At 41.7% G+C, this 17,946-nt stretch overlaps 1 protein-coding gene across 5 annotated transcripts in view; it reads right to left on the bottom strand.

The window, feature by feature from the left end:
* rhobtb4 (Rho related BTB domain containing 4) overlaps positions 1-17,946 on the bottom strand; it is a 39,356-nt gene that overhangs the window by 19,607 nt on the left and 1,803 nt on the right. The window contains exon 1 of one of the 5 annotated variants that reach the window (XM_085475172.1): positions 15,951-16,830. The exons of 3 other annotated variants lie outside the window; for them this stretch is intronic. Coding sequence is in view for 1 of the 2 variants with exons in the window: in XM_085475168.1 (XP_085331294.1) it covers positions 5,120-5,148 (29 nt within the window). In the remaining variant the exon portion in view is untranslated. Of the gene's footprint in view, positions 1-5,119; positions 7,191-15,950; positions 16,831-17,946 lie in introns of those variants that run through there. One more of the 5 variants, XM_085475168.1, reaches the window with a different exon arrangement.

The following is a 17,946-nucleotide window of genomic DNA, read 5'->3' as shown; positions in this document are numbered from 1 at the left end:
AGTGGTTGTCAGCGATATGTGCCAAAGGACATTTGAATTGAGTGTACCAAAAATGGCGGTGACAAACGGGGGATCCAGACGTGATGTACAGTACTGTTAAATCCTCTCTGTTTCCAATGAAACAGTGGATAGCCAGAAAAGAATGGCAAGATAGAAAAAGCCAGGGAGGGGATTATTAGTATTAGAGAGAACGAGAGGCACTGTCAGCCCAGCATTAGAACCAGAAATTAATGCTACAGGGATCAAAAGGATGGGACCGGCAATAACCAAGGCTTTTCAGAAGAACAAATCACAAATTTTCCTGCTGATGCTTTGATATGTGTGAATATGTGTGATTCCGTAAAAAAGGAAAGAAAGTTAAATACAAGGGAGATATCAGAGTACGGCGTTAAATCCTTTACTACTGGCCTGCAGGACTATTTAAGTCAGTGTGTGTGTGTGCATGAGAGAGTGCGTGCATGTGCATGCACGCACTGATATAACCAGAAGGCAGCGTTGGTGGTGGCGTGGACAGTTTCTCAGGGGGATCAACAGTACCTGACTCCCAGATATCATCCTCCATCTGAGGATCTTCACCGAGGCCCCAAGCAAGTTCGGTCATGTGTTGGTTAACAAGTGTAACACAACTGTCTACTCATACATCACTGCGCTTGGCAGATACACACCTGCTCACAGGTTTATATTTAAACCTCCTAAGTGTTCCTAGACTCCAACAATTATTTTTAATTGCATGACTGGAGGATGAACAGAAGCCAGAGACTATGGAAGCAGGAGACTTGTGCAGCTCAGAGGAGCGGAAAGTGTAGCTGTAGAGCTCAGGTTTCATTTTTAGCCAGTGAACTATAGTGAACTGTACACAGATGTCTAGACTTCATCTGCTGGCCAGTGCGATTTTTCCATGTTAGCTAGCAAAGGTGTCTAAAAGGACAAAGACAGTTTGCAATGTAAAACAATGAGACAATGAGTCACTGTTTTATTTTTTCGCTACGTGTGCATGTTTTTCTGACACTTTTAAGGACATATCGATATTGCGTAGGCATCAGCAGACTGATAGAAACACTGTGACAGGGACTCAAATGCCCACTCAACACACAAACATGACCCTTCTAGTTAATTCTGGAATGTCATGGATTTAGTCAGCGCGTGCACGCGTGCATGTGTGCAAGCCTGCATGCATGCCCAAAGAGACAAGGAAACTCATGCATAATGTGCGTCTTTGTATAGCTTTTCTTTAAGGCCACACAGCCCTTAAAGGAGAAATGAAAGAAGATAAACACATCTTGTCATCTTCCTGTTTAGTTTATCTGTACACAAACTCACTGGCTTTTTTCCAAATCCTTCTATTTATCCTTCTGTCTGTGTGGGTTATTTGTTTTATTCCAGCCGTACCCTTTCTAGCATACTTTTGGACCAGCTGACAAAGTCCCTCACTTTATTTCCACTCTGCATTTATTCCCTAAATATAATGCTCCAGTTCACATTTCTTCCATCCTTCAGTTCACTCATTGTCTTCTAGTAACCTTTCTCCATCTCCCTTGTCTCCTCCCACTTTTTCTCCCAACGGCACACTTTCCTCCACCCTTTTTTTTCAGCAGTGATCTATCATTCTATGACCTTTTTGGATGTAAGTCAAGGAGCAGTATTAATCAAATATACACCCCACCCCCCCTCCCCAGTTTCTCTGTTATGTAACACCTATAGTGATCCACTGGCAGCAACCAGTTATCCCAAAACCTTAACACCCCACCCCCCCATCTGCCTCTTCTTCCTTGGGGCTAGAATTCATCCCGATGCCAGCGTTGAAGCCGGCTGCCACTGTGCTCTCTTCAACCACTCATGCAAAAAAAAAAAAAGAAGTGAAAAAAGAGTGACCCCAAAAACCACCCATTTAATGCATGGGTCAACACTTGGCCACTCACACAGAGCTATGGGGCTTAAACTATCACAGGCTTGGCTGCATACACAAAGTGCTCGTGTGTAATTGTCTGCAGAATCTATTTAAACATGTGCAACCATGTAAGCTTCCTTTTAATAACAGTTGTTTTTGTCAAAAGTTTGCTCTCTTGCAAGAAAAAAAATGCTTACTCATTCATTCTTGTGTATGCGTTTTAGGTTTGTGCACTTGTGCATCTGTGTGTGTGAGTTACAATTGTGTGTTTTGTGGGTGTTTGAGACACTGACAGCCACAGGCACAGCTGCCATAGACTGGTTACATAACCTTGTCTGTAGTCTCTGCTAGGCTCCCAGGATGGCTGACAGTAGACCTCAGACTCACTCACAAACTCGCAGAGTCATGCATACACACATGCATGCCTGCACATACTGTCTTACCCTTTGCAGATGGTACTGGTATTAATGCACGACCCACGGCAGGCGATGCTATGTATGCATCTAGCTTAATGATTTAAAGGCTGTTTGGGAGCCAGCCGCACACCAGCTTAGTTGAAAAAGCCTCGCTCCTCTCTCTCTCTCTCTCTGCTGCAGTAAAGATTTTTAAACACAGACAGGCCAACCCTTGTGTCTCTGAGTTCTCCTATTCATCCCTGCCAGTCTTCCTTCTACTCTTCTCCATCTATACTTCCCACCACTTCTTTCCTCTCTCATCTATCTTGCTGTCCTTCTTGCTCGTTTTCTTCCAATTTCTAGTTCACACCCCTGTACCTTTCAGTATCCACTCCATATACAGGACACTTTTACATCTAGTCTCTCAAAGCATGTCTGTCATTCACGTCACTCTCATCTCTCATGCTTCGTCACCCATTCTCACAATTTTCTTTTTAAGACTATTCTGATTGAACAAACAGGTAAGCTGGCGATTTAATTGTCATTTTCCATTGATCTTCAAAGTGCCATCTGATGGCTTTGACTTTTAATTGCATAAAGAATCCAAACACCACATACAAAATACAGTTGTTATTAGCATAAATCTATTACCTTATCATTGCATACAACTGCATACTGTTTATCTTTAGCCGGCTCATTTGAGACTGATATTTCAAATAAATTGAAACATGACACATTGTCTTTTTTGTACATGGTTTGTTTTTCTGGCAAAAAACTCACAATGTGATTGTGATTTTTCTAGGCACCTGAGACAAAGCAAGTACTGTAACTTTAAAACAAAGGACTTGGTGACCTAGATATTACTACAACTTTACTGATGTAGAGATGGATTAGGTTTGTCTGGGAGAAAATAGTCCAGGCCATTCCTGTGGGAATGCAACTGTGGTTTAAAACATGATGTAAAGCAGGGGCTCTCAAACTTTTTTGTGGCTAGTGACCCAACCCCAGCTCTCATGAATCATATGCTTAACTCTTTGCCATCTTTGAATTCTAAAACCTTTCAACTTAATACTTATGGTGCATGTCATTTGACGTGTCACAATCATATTAAGAGTTTCTATTGACCCAAAGATAATTAGGGTGGGAGGAAAGTAGTCCAGCAGTACTAATCTTGTTTAAAAATGCAACATACTTTATATTTTCCGCACCAAAGCACACGTTTATGTTACATATAAAAGCAAACCATAAAGCATCTGAGCAATTCTAAGCACTATTTACCTCTGTATATCTTCCACTACAGCTTGTTACAGGGATCAGGACATTCAAGCCTGCCATATAATGCTGGCTTATTCTTCCATGTGGGTTTATCAGCGCTGCAGAATGTTATCTTAAAGCTGTTGACAGAGTCGAATGCTTGGGCACAGTGCCTAATCAGGACAATAGGTTAAGCCATTTGAGTATACATAACGACAACCTTGATCTTTGATTCATTTCCTACAGTACTGCCATAAGATTTAAGAACAAAATTCTTAATAGCCAACAAAAACACATCTCATCGTCCGTGTGTTAAGGGCGGATGACTGGTAGGACGCTGGTAGAGAGACGCACAGAACAGAAGATCTGATGCAGTTGGTGTTTCCACAAATGGCTCAGCTACAGTCACACAGTGAGCATTATTAGACATCACTTGAGGAGGGAAAAAAAATGATGCTGGCCAAAAGACAAGGATTGCACAATATCGTGTGCATGCCAAAATGTTTATGCAACTAGATATGATTAATTGCTAATGACTGGAAATGAAAACGAAGTGAGATAAAAAAAAAAAAAAGAAACTCCCAGAATATTATTTATTTATTTCCAGGTAGGAGTGAGAAGGTTCTTCATCAGACACGTAGCTACCTGCGAAGTACTGTCCCTCAGATGACGTCATGGCCCACACACTCTTATACACACACACACACACACACACACACACGTGTGTGTGTGTATGTATATATATATATATATATATATATATATATATATACACACACACACACACACACACATGTGTGTGTGTGTGTGTGTGTGTGTGTGTGTGTGTGTGTGTGTCTACGGTCCTACAAGGTCACATTTATCTTCTCAGGCCAGGCTTCTCAGGCTGCACGTTATCTTTTGTCCCTGCTTCGATCTGCACGCTGTCCCTGTAAATACTGCGGTGTAGGATCCCTACAGTCATCAATGAAAGAACCTCGTGTGCTCCGTATCCCCGCAGCCATTCATAACCACCTGGCTCATTCATAGTTTCTCATAGAGACCGATTCAACAAATCAGTCAGTCTTGTGTTTTGTCATCAGAGTCTATAAAGATAAAAGGCATGAGTCAATATTCACCGTGCTGCTGTCTCTCACATAACGATGTTATAAAAAAAGGGCAGGTACAATCCTACATGCCAAATGATGCACTGATAAGTCTGGCGTAATGTGCCAAGCCCAACCGCTTCACTACAACACAGAATCATAATGTCAAAGGAAAAAAAAAATAGGAAAAAGAAAAAGTAACATAAGTCTGCAGGTGTTTTTTAAATAACCCCGCCTTGTGATATTGTAATATCTCTGTCTGAAATATTAATATAACACGTTGAAATAAAACAGGCTCCGTTATAATTACGATGATGTTACAGAGATGGAAGAGGTGATTGAAACATTATGAACAGAAAACAGCTGTTAATGAATCTCTGGAGTGTAAAAGGGAGGAGGAAAAAAAGATGTTGGGGGCTTTGTGCGGATTGCTTTGTGCACAGCCAGAATCGCAAGAAGAGCATGTGACCGAGTATTCCTGCAGGAGGGGTCCCTACCTTCCGACGGTTCCGGAATTGACCCACATGCCACTCTGCTGGTGGTTGAGCCGGTCACTGAAACCGGACAAAGACGCACGGAGAAGGAAGATGCGATCTCTGCGATCCCGTTGTTTGCCAAAGAGCACAGATAACTGCAGACAGGACCTTTGCCCTATCACATCCTCCTCTTTAGTCTACTTCCCGTCGCTGCCTCCTTAATCCAGCGCCTCACAGAACTCAACAAGAACCAGCTCGCTGCTGCAGACTTAATATAATGCTTTGTTATCTTCAAACTGACACTTTGGAGGATGAAATGCAATCACAACTGGCTGAAAGAGTCTTCTGGTCTGAGCCACCCCCTTTCTGTTGTTGTTTCCCCGGCTGATTTCATCAGAGGCACGCCTCCACGACTGCGCGTCACGACACAAGTCTTCCAACTTCTCCTGTGCTGCGTTCAAGTTCCGTTGGAAAATTAGACGTTTGCACTCCATCTTTCTGAGGATTTAGACACACAGCTTGATATCCCGCAAACTGACATTTTTGGAAGAAGACTTGAGAATACGGAAGACGTCACTGATGACTAAAAGTGGAACTTTTGAGCTGTCTATTGATTAAAATATGAAATTCTGCAATTAGCGTTTTTTCTTTACTGCGCTGTGTGATTTCTGTGAATAAGAACAACTGTCAAACAGCTCCGGGATGACCATTACCATGCAACAGTGGCTGAGGAATTTAAAACGCAATTTAAACGCACTAACTTTATTACTGTAATACTTTAATAGCCTAAATCTCGAGGCTTAAGAGGAACACTTAAGGCCTCCTCAGCGATTAGAACACGCGGGCCAATCATGTCCTGTATATATCATCGTATCCCCGCCCAGAAACTATGTTCTTTTCATCCTATTAACGCAGAACGGCCCACAAAGCGTGCTGCCTTTGGCAGATACAGCCCTTGCATCCACTTTGCACTGCCTTTAATCACTACCTAATAATCAATCATAGGTAAGCACGGGGTATTTTTTTTTAATGTTATCCACGCAACTGTCTGCATGTCAGTGGGATTTAACTACGTTTCCCCTTTAACCCTTGCAAACACGCTCTATCCAGGTAAATAATGCAAGACTGTTATTATTACTCATGGGCAATGGACAGAAATTTTCTCCTAAGGTTACTCCGGGTTTTCAGGCATAGCAACTACCACGTTGCAACTGTAGCCTACTGCTACTAAAGCCAGTAAAAAAGGAGATCACAGACTGGACCAAGGAGAATACATAGCGTTTGCTATCATATCTTCCAAGATCTCAGTGTCTAAGAATTTACTGCTGGAATGCTGAGCTTTGCTTTGTCAGCAAAATACCTCCAGTTTTCTTCAAGCAAAACTATGTTTAATTTAAACTTTAGCAGGTTTGCTTTCAAGGCAGGAGCTTTTACCAGTCCATCTGCCACTCACTATAGTCATAGGCATCATTTTATCTTTCACTTATTTGACACACTTAGGATACTGATACAGTCACCAATTTGATCATGTGAATATCTTTGAAAGCCAGTCTGCCAACTTTGTTTGGAGGCTGTGCAAGACTGAAGACGGACATCTACTGGCAGAGTTTGGTACTGTAATCTCTAAAACAAAGGCGGCGCAGGCTCTTACGGCTACATCAAGTCAGTGCTGTCACTCGGAGCCACCTCAAAAGAGGCAGCTTACATCTTTGAGACAGATTCTATATCGCAGGTTAGCCATGGGTGTCACAACATACTGAGTTATATTAAGCATTTTAAAGAGAAGGTCAGTGTGTTATTTGACCTAAGTGCAGCAATCATATATAAAATGTTTGTGTTCGTGTAGATTCTTGCACATCACGCACACACGCAGACACAACGACAACAAACAGGAATCAAACAGGAATTCAGTGCACAAATAGTCAGACGGTACGTCTTATATCTATCTTTCCAATGCGGTCTTGAAGCCCTGAGAAAATACTGCCCCCTGACCTGGCTGGCATGGCCACAATGAAACAGCATGAAAGATGGGCTGGAATGCCATTGGAGAAAGCAGGGGTTCAACACCACTGGCACAGAGAGGGCTTAGGAAATGTGGAGAGCCCCCCCCCCCCCCCCCCCCTCCCCTATTTTTTTGGGGGGGAGAAGTGTACTTGTGAGAGAACTCTTAAGCAGCACAATTCTGAGGTGATGTCTGGCCCCATTCAGCTACAGTAAAACAAAAAGGACTGTGTTTTGTTAGACAAGCTTTATGGGTCTTTTATTAACTGTGTGGGAAGTTTAGTCCCGTAGCTTTTACACTTTGGTGAGATTAAAGTTGGGAGAATGGGTTGAGATCACTCTTTTGGCAGGAATGCTTCGGCAAAGAGGCGTCTTGCTGCTTGGACAAATGCTCAGTTTTGTCTGCAGTATATTTAGTGCTCCTCTGGTTTAACCAAAGGAAGGAATGGCATGTTGAAATGCATTTATTTCGATAGAATTCATTTTGTTTAAGCTTAGTAAAGTTCAAGACTAATATCTGTTTTATTTTAACTGCAAGTAAGGGGTAAGGTTTGCTCTTCAGATGTATTGCTAAGGGATAACAAACAATAAATTTTCGAATCAATTCATTTCAGATGTTTACTCATAAAGAAATTCAAAACGAGCATTTTTTGGTAGTGTTTTCTTGCGTTTATCTCATCCCCTCCTATCCACTCCTCCGCTGACCCTATTCTCACCCTCGCCGCACACTCATATATCCAACAGGCCGGCTCACCCCCTGCCCCAACACTGTGCTGGAACTGTTCTAAAGCTGTCAAAACACCCAGCTTCTCACACTCCCTGTGTCCACACAGAGTTCGCTTTAAGTGCACACCCTCCCAAAACTCTAACAAACACACACACTCTTAACAAAAAAACAGCCTATGCAACCTATTCACTGACACAAGTAGGTCAGAGCTCCAGTGGGTCTTGCAAACAGTCCACCATCACCCTGGAACTGATAACGATATCAAAGATTAAATTCTACCTTCGGCACTGACTCACACACACATATCAAAGCACACACACCAGCAAACATTACACTCCATATGTGGATCTACAGGATGAGAGCATTCACTTGTGTGTCTAGCGGGATGATTTTGTCATACAATTTTGTTTTAGAGGTGAGGGACAAGAAAAAAAAATGTGGCATTTGCTTCTCTGGGAAGAAAATTCAGATATGAAAGGTCAAAGGTGAATCTGGAGTAAGTGAACGTTAGTGAAACGAGCTTGTGGGAAACTGGCATTTCTACAGTACATGATTGATGGTGGGAAAATATTGAAAAAAAAAAGCTCATAAATTCAAATATGTCAGTTTTTTTTATTCCCACTGTTAAGCTCTGTCTCTTTTTTCTCTCTTTCCCTCACACAGACACACACATACACAGAGTGGCATGGAGAAGTGGCTGAGTGTTGCCAGAGCCGGCACCCTGGCATGAAATAGAGTGTGTTTTGTAACAGCCGGCCTATTTGGCGATGGGCGATGGCACAGTGTGAGTTTACGTGAAAAACATTTAACGCTAGATAAGGCCTGAGACAAAGTATAAAATGAGGCAGACAGGCAAGGGCGCAAAAGAGGAAGTGAGGGAGAGAGGCTGGAGGAATTGTTTACTTGCGAAGTTATCAGTAATATGCCTTATCATGAGCCAGCTGGAAAACTACATGTGTGGGACCAGTGGTCATTGCTTTATTACACGCTAATGAAGACAAGTCACTGCACTGCTTGTGACCGAACGAGTGAAACCTTTAAAGAAAGCGACAATTGATTGGTCAGAAGATATTATAGACTATTAAAATGCTTAAATGGTGTTTTGTGTTAGGGAGACATACTTAGTTATCTTTTATGCCTTGTAAAACAAAAACTAAAAAACAACAGCTATATTTAAATGCGCACACACACACACACACATACACACACACAAACACACACACACAAACACACACCATGTTGCTTGATTCAGACACGTTAGCATTTTTGAGACTGTTTTTTTTTTTCTTTTACATGCACACTCGACCACCCCCTCAGTCTCTGGAAGGAATAAATATAGACTAATTTGTTTGAGCTGCTAAATTGCTAAAGTTCAAGTTCTGCAGCAGACCCAATATAAGAGGTAAAACTTTCTGTTGACATACTTGTCTGCAGCTATTATTCCCCCAGTGTCATAACATGTGGGCCGGCAGCTTGTTGAGTCTGACTGCTTGGCTGCAGAAAAATGTTCAACGACTTTAATACAGATATATTTCCAGGTCAAGTTTGTGCTGTTGATGCTGGTGGGCCATGATGGTTGAATATGTTGGGAATGTGAAGTGTCTTTAGGACAGGGCGAGAGGCTGGGAAAAGGAAAGAGGAGGAGGGCGGCACCACTGAGGGTTTATTGTGGGGAGAGAGGGGAAGGTCTCTTTGTTTAACTGCCTGCTGTCTGTCTGAGAATAAACAGACCTCTGATTATGATATTAATGCCAACTTAAATGTTTCACAGTGTGGTGCCTGGCTTTCGCAATGAAGTGCCTGGAGTGAAAAAGAACACGGTGCTGTATATTCCTCGCTGTCCTCAACTAGCAGCCCTAGAGTGCCAAAACGACCCAGTTAGAGCAATGCGGCATCTAGCGCACCCAACCACAACCCCATAGCCCATCGCAACCACCGGCAGATCATATTCAAGTCAAGTTACTCAAGTCTCTCTGTGGATATAGTGTCTTTGGCACAGCCTCAAGTACCCAGTACTCAGTTCTAAGTAAAAACACTTCAGTGGCAAATTCCAGTGATTCCATCGGCTTTGTGTTTGCTGAATCGTTTTCTTGTTTTAAATTCCTTGCTTGTAAGCCTATTTTATCCAAAATCACAGCCTGAGACAAAACAGCAGTGAGTGATAGCCAAGGTGGATATGGGGTTTTGACATGCAGAAGAGTGAAAAAGTAAATTCTTGAGTGGCACAAACCTTCTGCGATAAAGACAGACTATGCATCTGCCTTTGAAGTTATGTACTTCCTGCATTCTGACTTTGGGGGATTGAGGTTGCACAGGCATGGCTTGCTGAGCTCCAGTGCATGCAGTAACAGATAAAGATTTACAAAAAAAAAGTTGGCTTTTGGTTCAATTCAGGTTTACAGGAGTATGTGCACGGACAGACAAACAGCCTCCCTGATGCTCTAAAAAGGCAACCTTAAGATCATATATGAATGCAAGGAAATACACATGTACACTCTCTGCTGGACAGACACACAGGTCAACGGAGGTGCCTCTTAAGCTGTAGCTGTCAAGTGCCAGGGCTAATCGTATTAAGGCTCTCTTCAGCCGTTGGTCCGAACTCTTAAAGTGATAGTTCAGTTTGGTGGAAACTTAGCCCTATTTCTAACCTAAACATATCTGTACAACCTGGGTGTTTTTTAATTTTACCAGGGCTGGCAGCTTTTTATATAAGGCGTCTCTCAGAAAACCTGAGCACAGGTTGATACATAAAGAGTCCTTTTTACTAATTTGTGATAAATGGAGCATATATTATGCTCCAGTAAAAAAAAAAAAAAGATTACTTTAGTTACCATGACAGGTGATGGCTAAGCCGATTAGGACCCTAAGGATTCATAGGCTGTGCAGGTATCAGGGTATTACACTAGTGGAGATGAGTTAGGTACTTAGGTCAGGGGGGCAGCAGGAAATTATGTGAAGCTGGGGTGTGAGATTCAGGTTAAGGAACGACACAGAGACAGATATGGAAATGGGGATGGAGGCTGGGAAGGAAGTAGGACCAGAGCTGGAGTAACTTCAGAAGCTGAGGGCAGAATTTAGGTTAGCACAGGAAACCAGTGTCAGGAGGCTTTAGCCTTGAAGGAGATTGACTCCTTTAAGCAAGCAACATATTTAGCATGTCATATAATTTAAAAATACACTTAAGAATAGAGAACAGGCCCAGGTTTAGTACACCATGGTTGATATGATTGATTTTTATTCTCCTTCCTGCCTTGAACAAGTTTAGTGTATAATCCATGAAAAATTTTCATTGTCAGCTTGAAATTGATATAATCCTTTTGATATACTGTCTTAGTATGCCCTTTAGTAAATCCATCAGCAGGGATCAGTGATGATCTTATCGGGAATTACTTGGAAAGTGTTGTATATAGGATACTGTGTTACTTAATTTTAATAATATTGTGATGGCAGGGAAAGAGTAAGCAGATCGGTTGTTAGAATTACATTTTTATATCCTTTATAAAAGAGGAAACGCCACCCATTAAACAGGCATGGTGCTGCAGGCGTAGCACTTCTCGGTGATCCGTTGGCACATTTACTTAAAGAGATTCTTTTTTTTCTTTCTGAACAAGTGTTGAACATTAGTGTGAGATTACAAGTCCAAGAGAAACCTTTCTTTATCCTTTATCAAATGGACTAAATATTTGTATTTATTGCATAGGTAACTGTGGTTCACCATGGTTGCCTTGTTGATAGTCACTGCAGTAACAACATTATTTGAGAAATCTATTGGCAGGAATGAGAGAAAATGCCACCAAACACTAGAAATTAATGATGCATTGTAAAAGGGAAAAGTATTTAGTGCTTTGTAATAGTTTTATGGGAAATATTTAGGCTCTCTCAGCCTTAACGCGCCCAGCCAAAATGCATGCGAATGCAGATATTTATGTTGTGCAGAGTGCTATGCACTACACCGGGCATTTAAGAGTTTTATTGACCAGCACTTTACAGCAGATCAAAGGATGGAGTCTCTTTCGCAATACATGCAATCTATAAGTGGGTCTTGACATTTTCCCTACTACCCGTGGTAAGGTTAGAAGTATTAGTGACCTCTCTGAACCACATATAAGACTAAACTTTGGAGTGAGGTTAAGATCAGATAACTAACAAGAAAAGGGGAAGAAGAAGGAAACTGGGCCCTTGAAAACTGCATGAATAAAAAGAAAAAAAAAAAATTTTTGATTTTGTTCTTTATCTTGTACAAAAAGAAAAAAAGGTCCAATTCAAACTGCTAGGTTTAAGAATATTTTGAAAATGAACATTAAATTTAATGTTTCAAAGTTCTAAACTTGTGAGACAATAGGACAGAGAAGGGACAGAGGCAAAGGAAATGCTAAAGTTGTGAGGAGAGAGATGTATTTGGCCTCAGCACAGGTCAGTCAGTATTCTCAAAACAGCCTGATCAAACAGAGAACGAAGCCAAGACAAACACCTCTGGACTTCAGTCTGGCACAGAAAAGCAGAACTGTAGGCCCGCCGAGATCACACTCCACAAAGTCAGTACATCAACCCTGCTCACTCTGCAAAATACTGTGTATCAGAGATTCCTAATCTATTTGGCTTGCAAACACCACAGCTTAGGAAATTCTACCTATGAAAGCCCATACCACAGGTCAAACATGTCGGCTGGATTATGAGTTTTCATTATTTTCTTTTAATAATCAAAAATATTCCAACTGCTATGTGTGGCATTTAATTTGTTAAATTGTAAAAACATATAACTTTGTGTGTTCTCTTTTGAAAACTGAAAGATCCTTGTCAAATATTGTAAATGAGCGTGTTAATGTAACATTTCTATGTTTGATATAATGCACATTTTCATCCTCGCTTCCATTTTTCTTGCAATATCCATATTGCTATCAGCCTAATGCAGTATCCATCTGCTTCTATTTAAAAGACACTTGCTTACATAAAGAAACAGATATGAAGATAGAGAGGAGGGGAAGAGCATAAGTGTAAACAGCAACAAAAAAGAAAAATCACAGGGAGACTCAGAAATAGTCAGATAGCCACATTACAGAGCACCATGGCATAACAGGAAGGCCCTTTGTTGTGTTTACTTCAAATAACCTGCATATCATTTATCTAGTTGCGCTGCTCTGCAGAGTTCCTCGCATTGTATTAGAATTGAGAAAACAAAACAAAAACAAACGAATTGTTAGGTAAAACCCTTGCATCTCACAGATAAAGCATTTACCTCGATAGCAATGCATTTTTAATTTTATTCAGTTCAGCCCATTGAGTGGGTTTTATAATCCCGAGTGGTCAAAGCATTTTCTCAGGCAGTGCAGGTGGCATGTAATCCGTCAGCTGGCCTGAAATCTCAAAAAAAGAAAAAAAAATCATCAAATGAAGAGATATGATTTTCACCTAAAAGCACTAAATTGGAGTATCCTACACACGCTGCTCGGCTGTATCGCAAAGGAGGTCATCATGCAATCTCCAAATGCAGGAATGTCATTAAACAAGACAGCAAATGTGTGCGCAGAAACAAAGCTGATATCCCGTGTACAGAGGCATCCCAAAATAGTGATGGAAAAATCTATACTAGCGGTTCCTTTTTATTTATTTCCACACCGCTGTGCCATGGCCTGATGATACAACCAGCATACAATTATCACCACGCACTGTGACCACATGTCATTAATTTGCTAAGCCATAGCACGGCCACACAAGTTTTAATCGTTTGATTAAGGGCGTGGGGTTAGGCTCTTTTGGATGCTCCACCATCAATGATACCAGCTAATCCTAGCCACTTGTGGGCACAGGTCATTTCAACCAAATAAATGTTAAGATGAAGCACAAAGATATTCTCTTTCAAAGATGAAACTAAAAGACAGCTGACCAGAAAACCATAATGGAGCTTAACAAGACTCAAGAAGTCAATATTTTTGTATAACCTGGCCTCTGATGTTGTTGAGTGCATTGCTATTAAGTATGTTGGGCCATTAAACAGGAATGAAGATAATAAAATGATTAAATATTTATGTTAACTCTGGTGATGTATTCCAGTGGGACAGAGAGAGACAGAAACAAAGACCGAGAATATTTCATTGCCAGTCAGTGCAACAATTTCCAAACTGTCTGCTTTAAGAAGACCACAGGTGATAAACCAGATTTTATTGTCTAACCCTTAAATTGTATTTTGTGATCCGTTGTGTCTGACCTCAACCTTCATGACTCAGTGTTTTATTGTTTTTCCCCTCAATAGATTTAAATGAAGGAAAAGATCCCTGTATTGCAATAACTAAAAATAGAACATGGCTTAAAATGTCTAGCCACACCACATAATATGTGATGAGTCAATTTCCAATTTTCATGAGGAAACAAACCACAGACACTGCAGTCCTGCATACATCGCGTTTGCTTCTATCAGTTATCATATCTGATTAATTTATTCTGGAGTGTGTGTGTGTGTGTGTGTGTCCTTGACTGTGTGAGAAAGCGAGACAGACAGAGAGCCGAGAGAGCATCAGTCAGACATGCTGCATCATTCTGAAACAGCAAAAAATTGGGCAGCGCTCGAATAAATGGCACGTGGAGGGCGATCACGGGGCAACAATGTGTACGTGTCAAAGAAGACATGCAAGGAAACACCTTAAATACAGCCAACCGCACAAGCACAGGCAAAATTACAGATTAAAAATCCTGTGGTTTCATGGGTGGTTCAGCCAAGACTGAAGCTGGTCTGACCTGGATTAGCAGGAACGGCACCCTTGGGTGTTCTGCTCTCTGAGAATCTGCGTTTGGCTATTACTAGACGAGACAGATACTATATGTATGTGTCAGTCTGTTTATGTCTATACAGTGTGGTTTGGAAATGTTGGTTTTTGGAGTTTAAAAGCTTCACTGTGTGAGTCATTGTTTCTATATTTGTGGGTCTTGTGTTTGACTGCATTAAAAGATTTTTTGGATGCATCCCTGTGATGGGAAAGCTGCTAGAATGACTAAAGAAATAACTGAAAAATCATCTTTACACTGCAAGTGTCCTCTTTAAAACAAGTGGGGACAGAAATTGAGTGGAGGACAATGCTAAAATGAGCAAATATGTGTGCGAAACTTCAGAGAAACTCTCCTTTTCTTTATGTCACTTTCTGTAACCCAAGGAGAGCTTCTGGCAATGTAGGTGCTAATTGGTTTTTGTTTTTTCCCCCCCATCCTTAGTTAATGAAAGCCAAATTGCTGTTATGAATGGATAGACAGGCAGGAAAGGAAAGATGTGAAAACAAACAGGAAGATAAGGAGACAGAGTTCCAGGCTTGCAGGCATCGAAAATAAAAGACGCTAGAGATTACTGCTGTGTGAGCAACACGAGCTAGATTTATGGAGCTGCGCGGGCCCATTCGGGCCTGGGAGGTGCTTAGAGCGTCCTGTAGGCGATGCAAGGAGACAGCCACACCCACACAACTCCACACATATACATCAATAGCCAAAAGGCAACCTGTTATGATATGCAATGTCATTTTGTACTGCAGAACACGCGCACTCCAAAACATCATCGCAATTTGGTCAGTCATATGATGCTGGAGCCAGTTCACCAAAAGGGATCGGCTTTCTGCCACAAAGGAGAGGAGCAGATGCTAAAGAAAGATTTCCAGGGGGTCAAATTGCATGCAGCCTTGCACACGTGCAAAACTATGCATGCATAATCATGCACAGTTGCACAGGAAGATGTAGTCGTCACAGTGATAGAGCCGTACGACCAGGACACAATCACAACACAAGCATGAACATAAATAGAGACGCAGTACAGCCAAGCCACCAAATGGTGCCACTTGGTCTCGGGAGAATATCTCGCCATCCTTTCCTGGATGCACATGCAGACACACACGCACCCAAGTTTCCACACAGCAAAATAGAAACAGGACAACAGGTTACAACGAGCAAGAGATGTGATTAAATAGAGAAATGGAGAAACTATAGCATGGGTTGAGGAGTGTAAAAGCAGAACAATCTATATGTGTCTCTGCATGCCAGACTGTCAGAGCCACTGTTAGCTCACGGCCGTTTCAAATATCAGTCCACTAGTCTTTTTTTTTTTTGGAAGTTTCTTTTCAGCTATAATTTTAGGTGGCCCTAACCTACCTCAGCTCTCTGGTAATCTGTCATTTTGCAGCCACACAATGCAGTGGCAGGCAGCGTTTCCTGCATGACGGGCACTGAATCCAAGGCACATCTGGAAAAGCCAAAATCTAAAAGTTAAAATACCACAAACAAAATGACTTTTGCAGCATAAAACCTTTGAAACCAAAAACCTTAATCGTATTCTTTCAGCAGTGATGTTGTGTAATATGCCTTCCTATCAGTGCAGCGATCTCAGATCTCTAGACACAACCCCTGTCAGCCCCTGGCCTCAATCCAGCCTGGAGCTATCTGAGGAACCACAAATGGACAAAGACACCCTCTCTGAATTCAGCCAGCTCTCTTATCTCCTCTCGTTTGATCGTGTGGTCCTGTCCCACCCCGGTCCGTCCTTGTTGATGATACAACACCTTCTTATCCAAGTCTCGCACAACTAAAACATATTCCCTCACGCACAGACTCTCTGGCCTTGCAAATGTGTGTTTTGCTTCCCGTATGCATCATATAATGTAGACATTCAGTTTTTTGTACAAAAAGAACTTTGTTCAGATGAGCAGTTTCAATCTGTAAAGTAATCGCACCAAGCCACACTCGCAAGTACAAAGAAATCAGCGAGTGCTAGGGACACGGTGCAGCTGATTATCATAAGGCAAATGTTCAACATGTGGAAAGAGATCATTTCTAAAGGGATGTTTTGTTTGTTTTTTGAACAGATTGTGATGAAGAAGAAGAGCCAGTTGTTAACTTATCTGGTTTTTTTCTTTTTTCTTTTCATTTCTTCTAATGAAATCGTTCCTTTATCAGCTTCTTGGTTCAAACAGAAAACAGGACAGATCTGAGAAAAAGAAGGGTTCTGCCTTCATGTTTACAATAATATGGAATAGGACTCAGAATTTCTCATTCTCACTCTCTCAGCCTGCTTTACTCTTTCCTCCATGGCCGAAACCTCTTCGTGTCCCTCTTCTTTGAACTCCTCTCCTTTTTCTTCCCTCTACAGCTCAATTTCTCCTATATTAATTTGATACAATCTGCTTCTCTTCTCTTCTCCCAGCAGACAAAGGCCTATGTTCTTTCTCACTCTGCATTCTGCTCTTGCATACACATTCTTTGCTCACTGACACGCCATTTAAAACAACAACAACAACAACAACCAGAGAAGCAGCCAATAAGAAACAAACTGTACAATTGGCATCGCCAGCACAATCCCTTCTCTTATTCTCTTTTGCCCTCCCACCCTCCCTCTCCATCCCACCACCACCACCTCCACCACCACCATGTTTTCTCTGTTCAAAACTTACTAAAGAGGACAAACATCATGTGGTGCTGGGAAAAGAAGACACTGTTGCAGGATGACTGAGTCTCTGTTATATTTTCTCCATTCTGTGTGTGTGAAGAGTTATGTTGAATTCCACCAGCGTGTGTGTGAGCGTCACTTTATTACTAGTTACATCTAATACACCTACCACACACACACATGCACCTCACAGACACCAACTATTCAAATTGTTCTTGAGCAGAGGTGCAGGCTTAAAGCAGACTATTTGTGTGTTTTAGTTCTGTGCATGAGCATGTGCGCGCATGTGACTGTGCATGTGCGTCGTATTGCCCAGATCACACAAAGACACTTCTTCTTATACGATTCCCAGCTGTGTGGACTTGGCGCGCTAGTCAGCCATTCGACAGCCAAGAATGTTTGGTGTGCAACTCTACTGGAAAGCCCCAGTTACCCACACACACTTACTTAAACACACACTCACAAACACATATGCACCGCATCTACTGAGACATCCTACTCCTCTGAGCAGACGCAGGGAAGGGCCTCACCCCAAAAGGAAGAACGGTTCAAATTCCACAGCTGATAGAAAAAACACTGAACAGCGAGGGAAAAGTGGAGGAACTGATGTCAACTTTTGTCACACCATCCCTACACCCACCACATTTTCACCATGCTTCTATTGTGGTTGATGAAGGGGGAGAGGGAGGGTGTTTCGACTGTTGT

The sequence above is a fragment of the Copadichromis virginalis genome, linkage group LG12 (assembly GCF_057382275.1).
Source record: "Copadichromis virginalis isolate Kocher_CV1m ecotype Utaka linkage group LG12, C_Virginalis_male_GT1.1, whole genome shotgun sequence".
NCBI lineage: Eukaryota > Metazoa > Chordata > Actinopteri > Cichliformes > Cichlidae > Copadichromis > Copadichromis virginalis.
The sequence above is the reverse complement of the archived record's forward strand: the minus strand, read 5'-3'. Positions and strand labels throughout refer to the sequence as shown.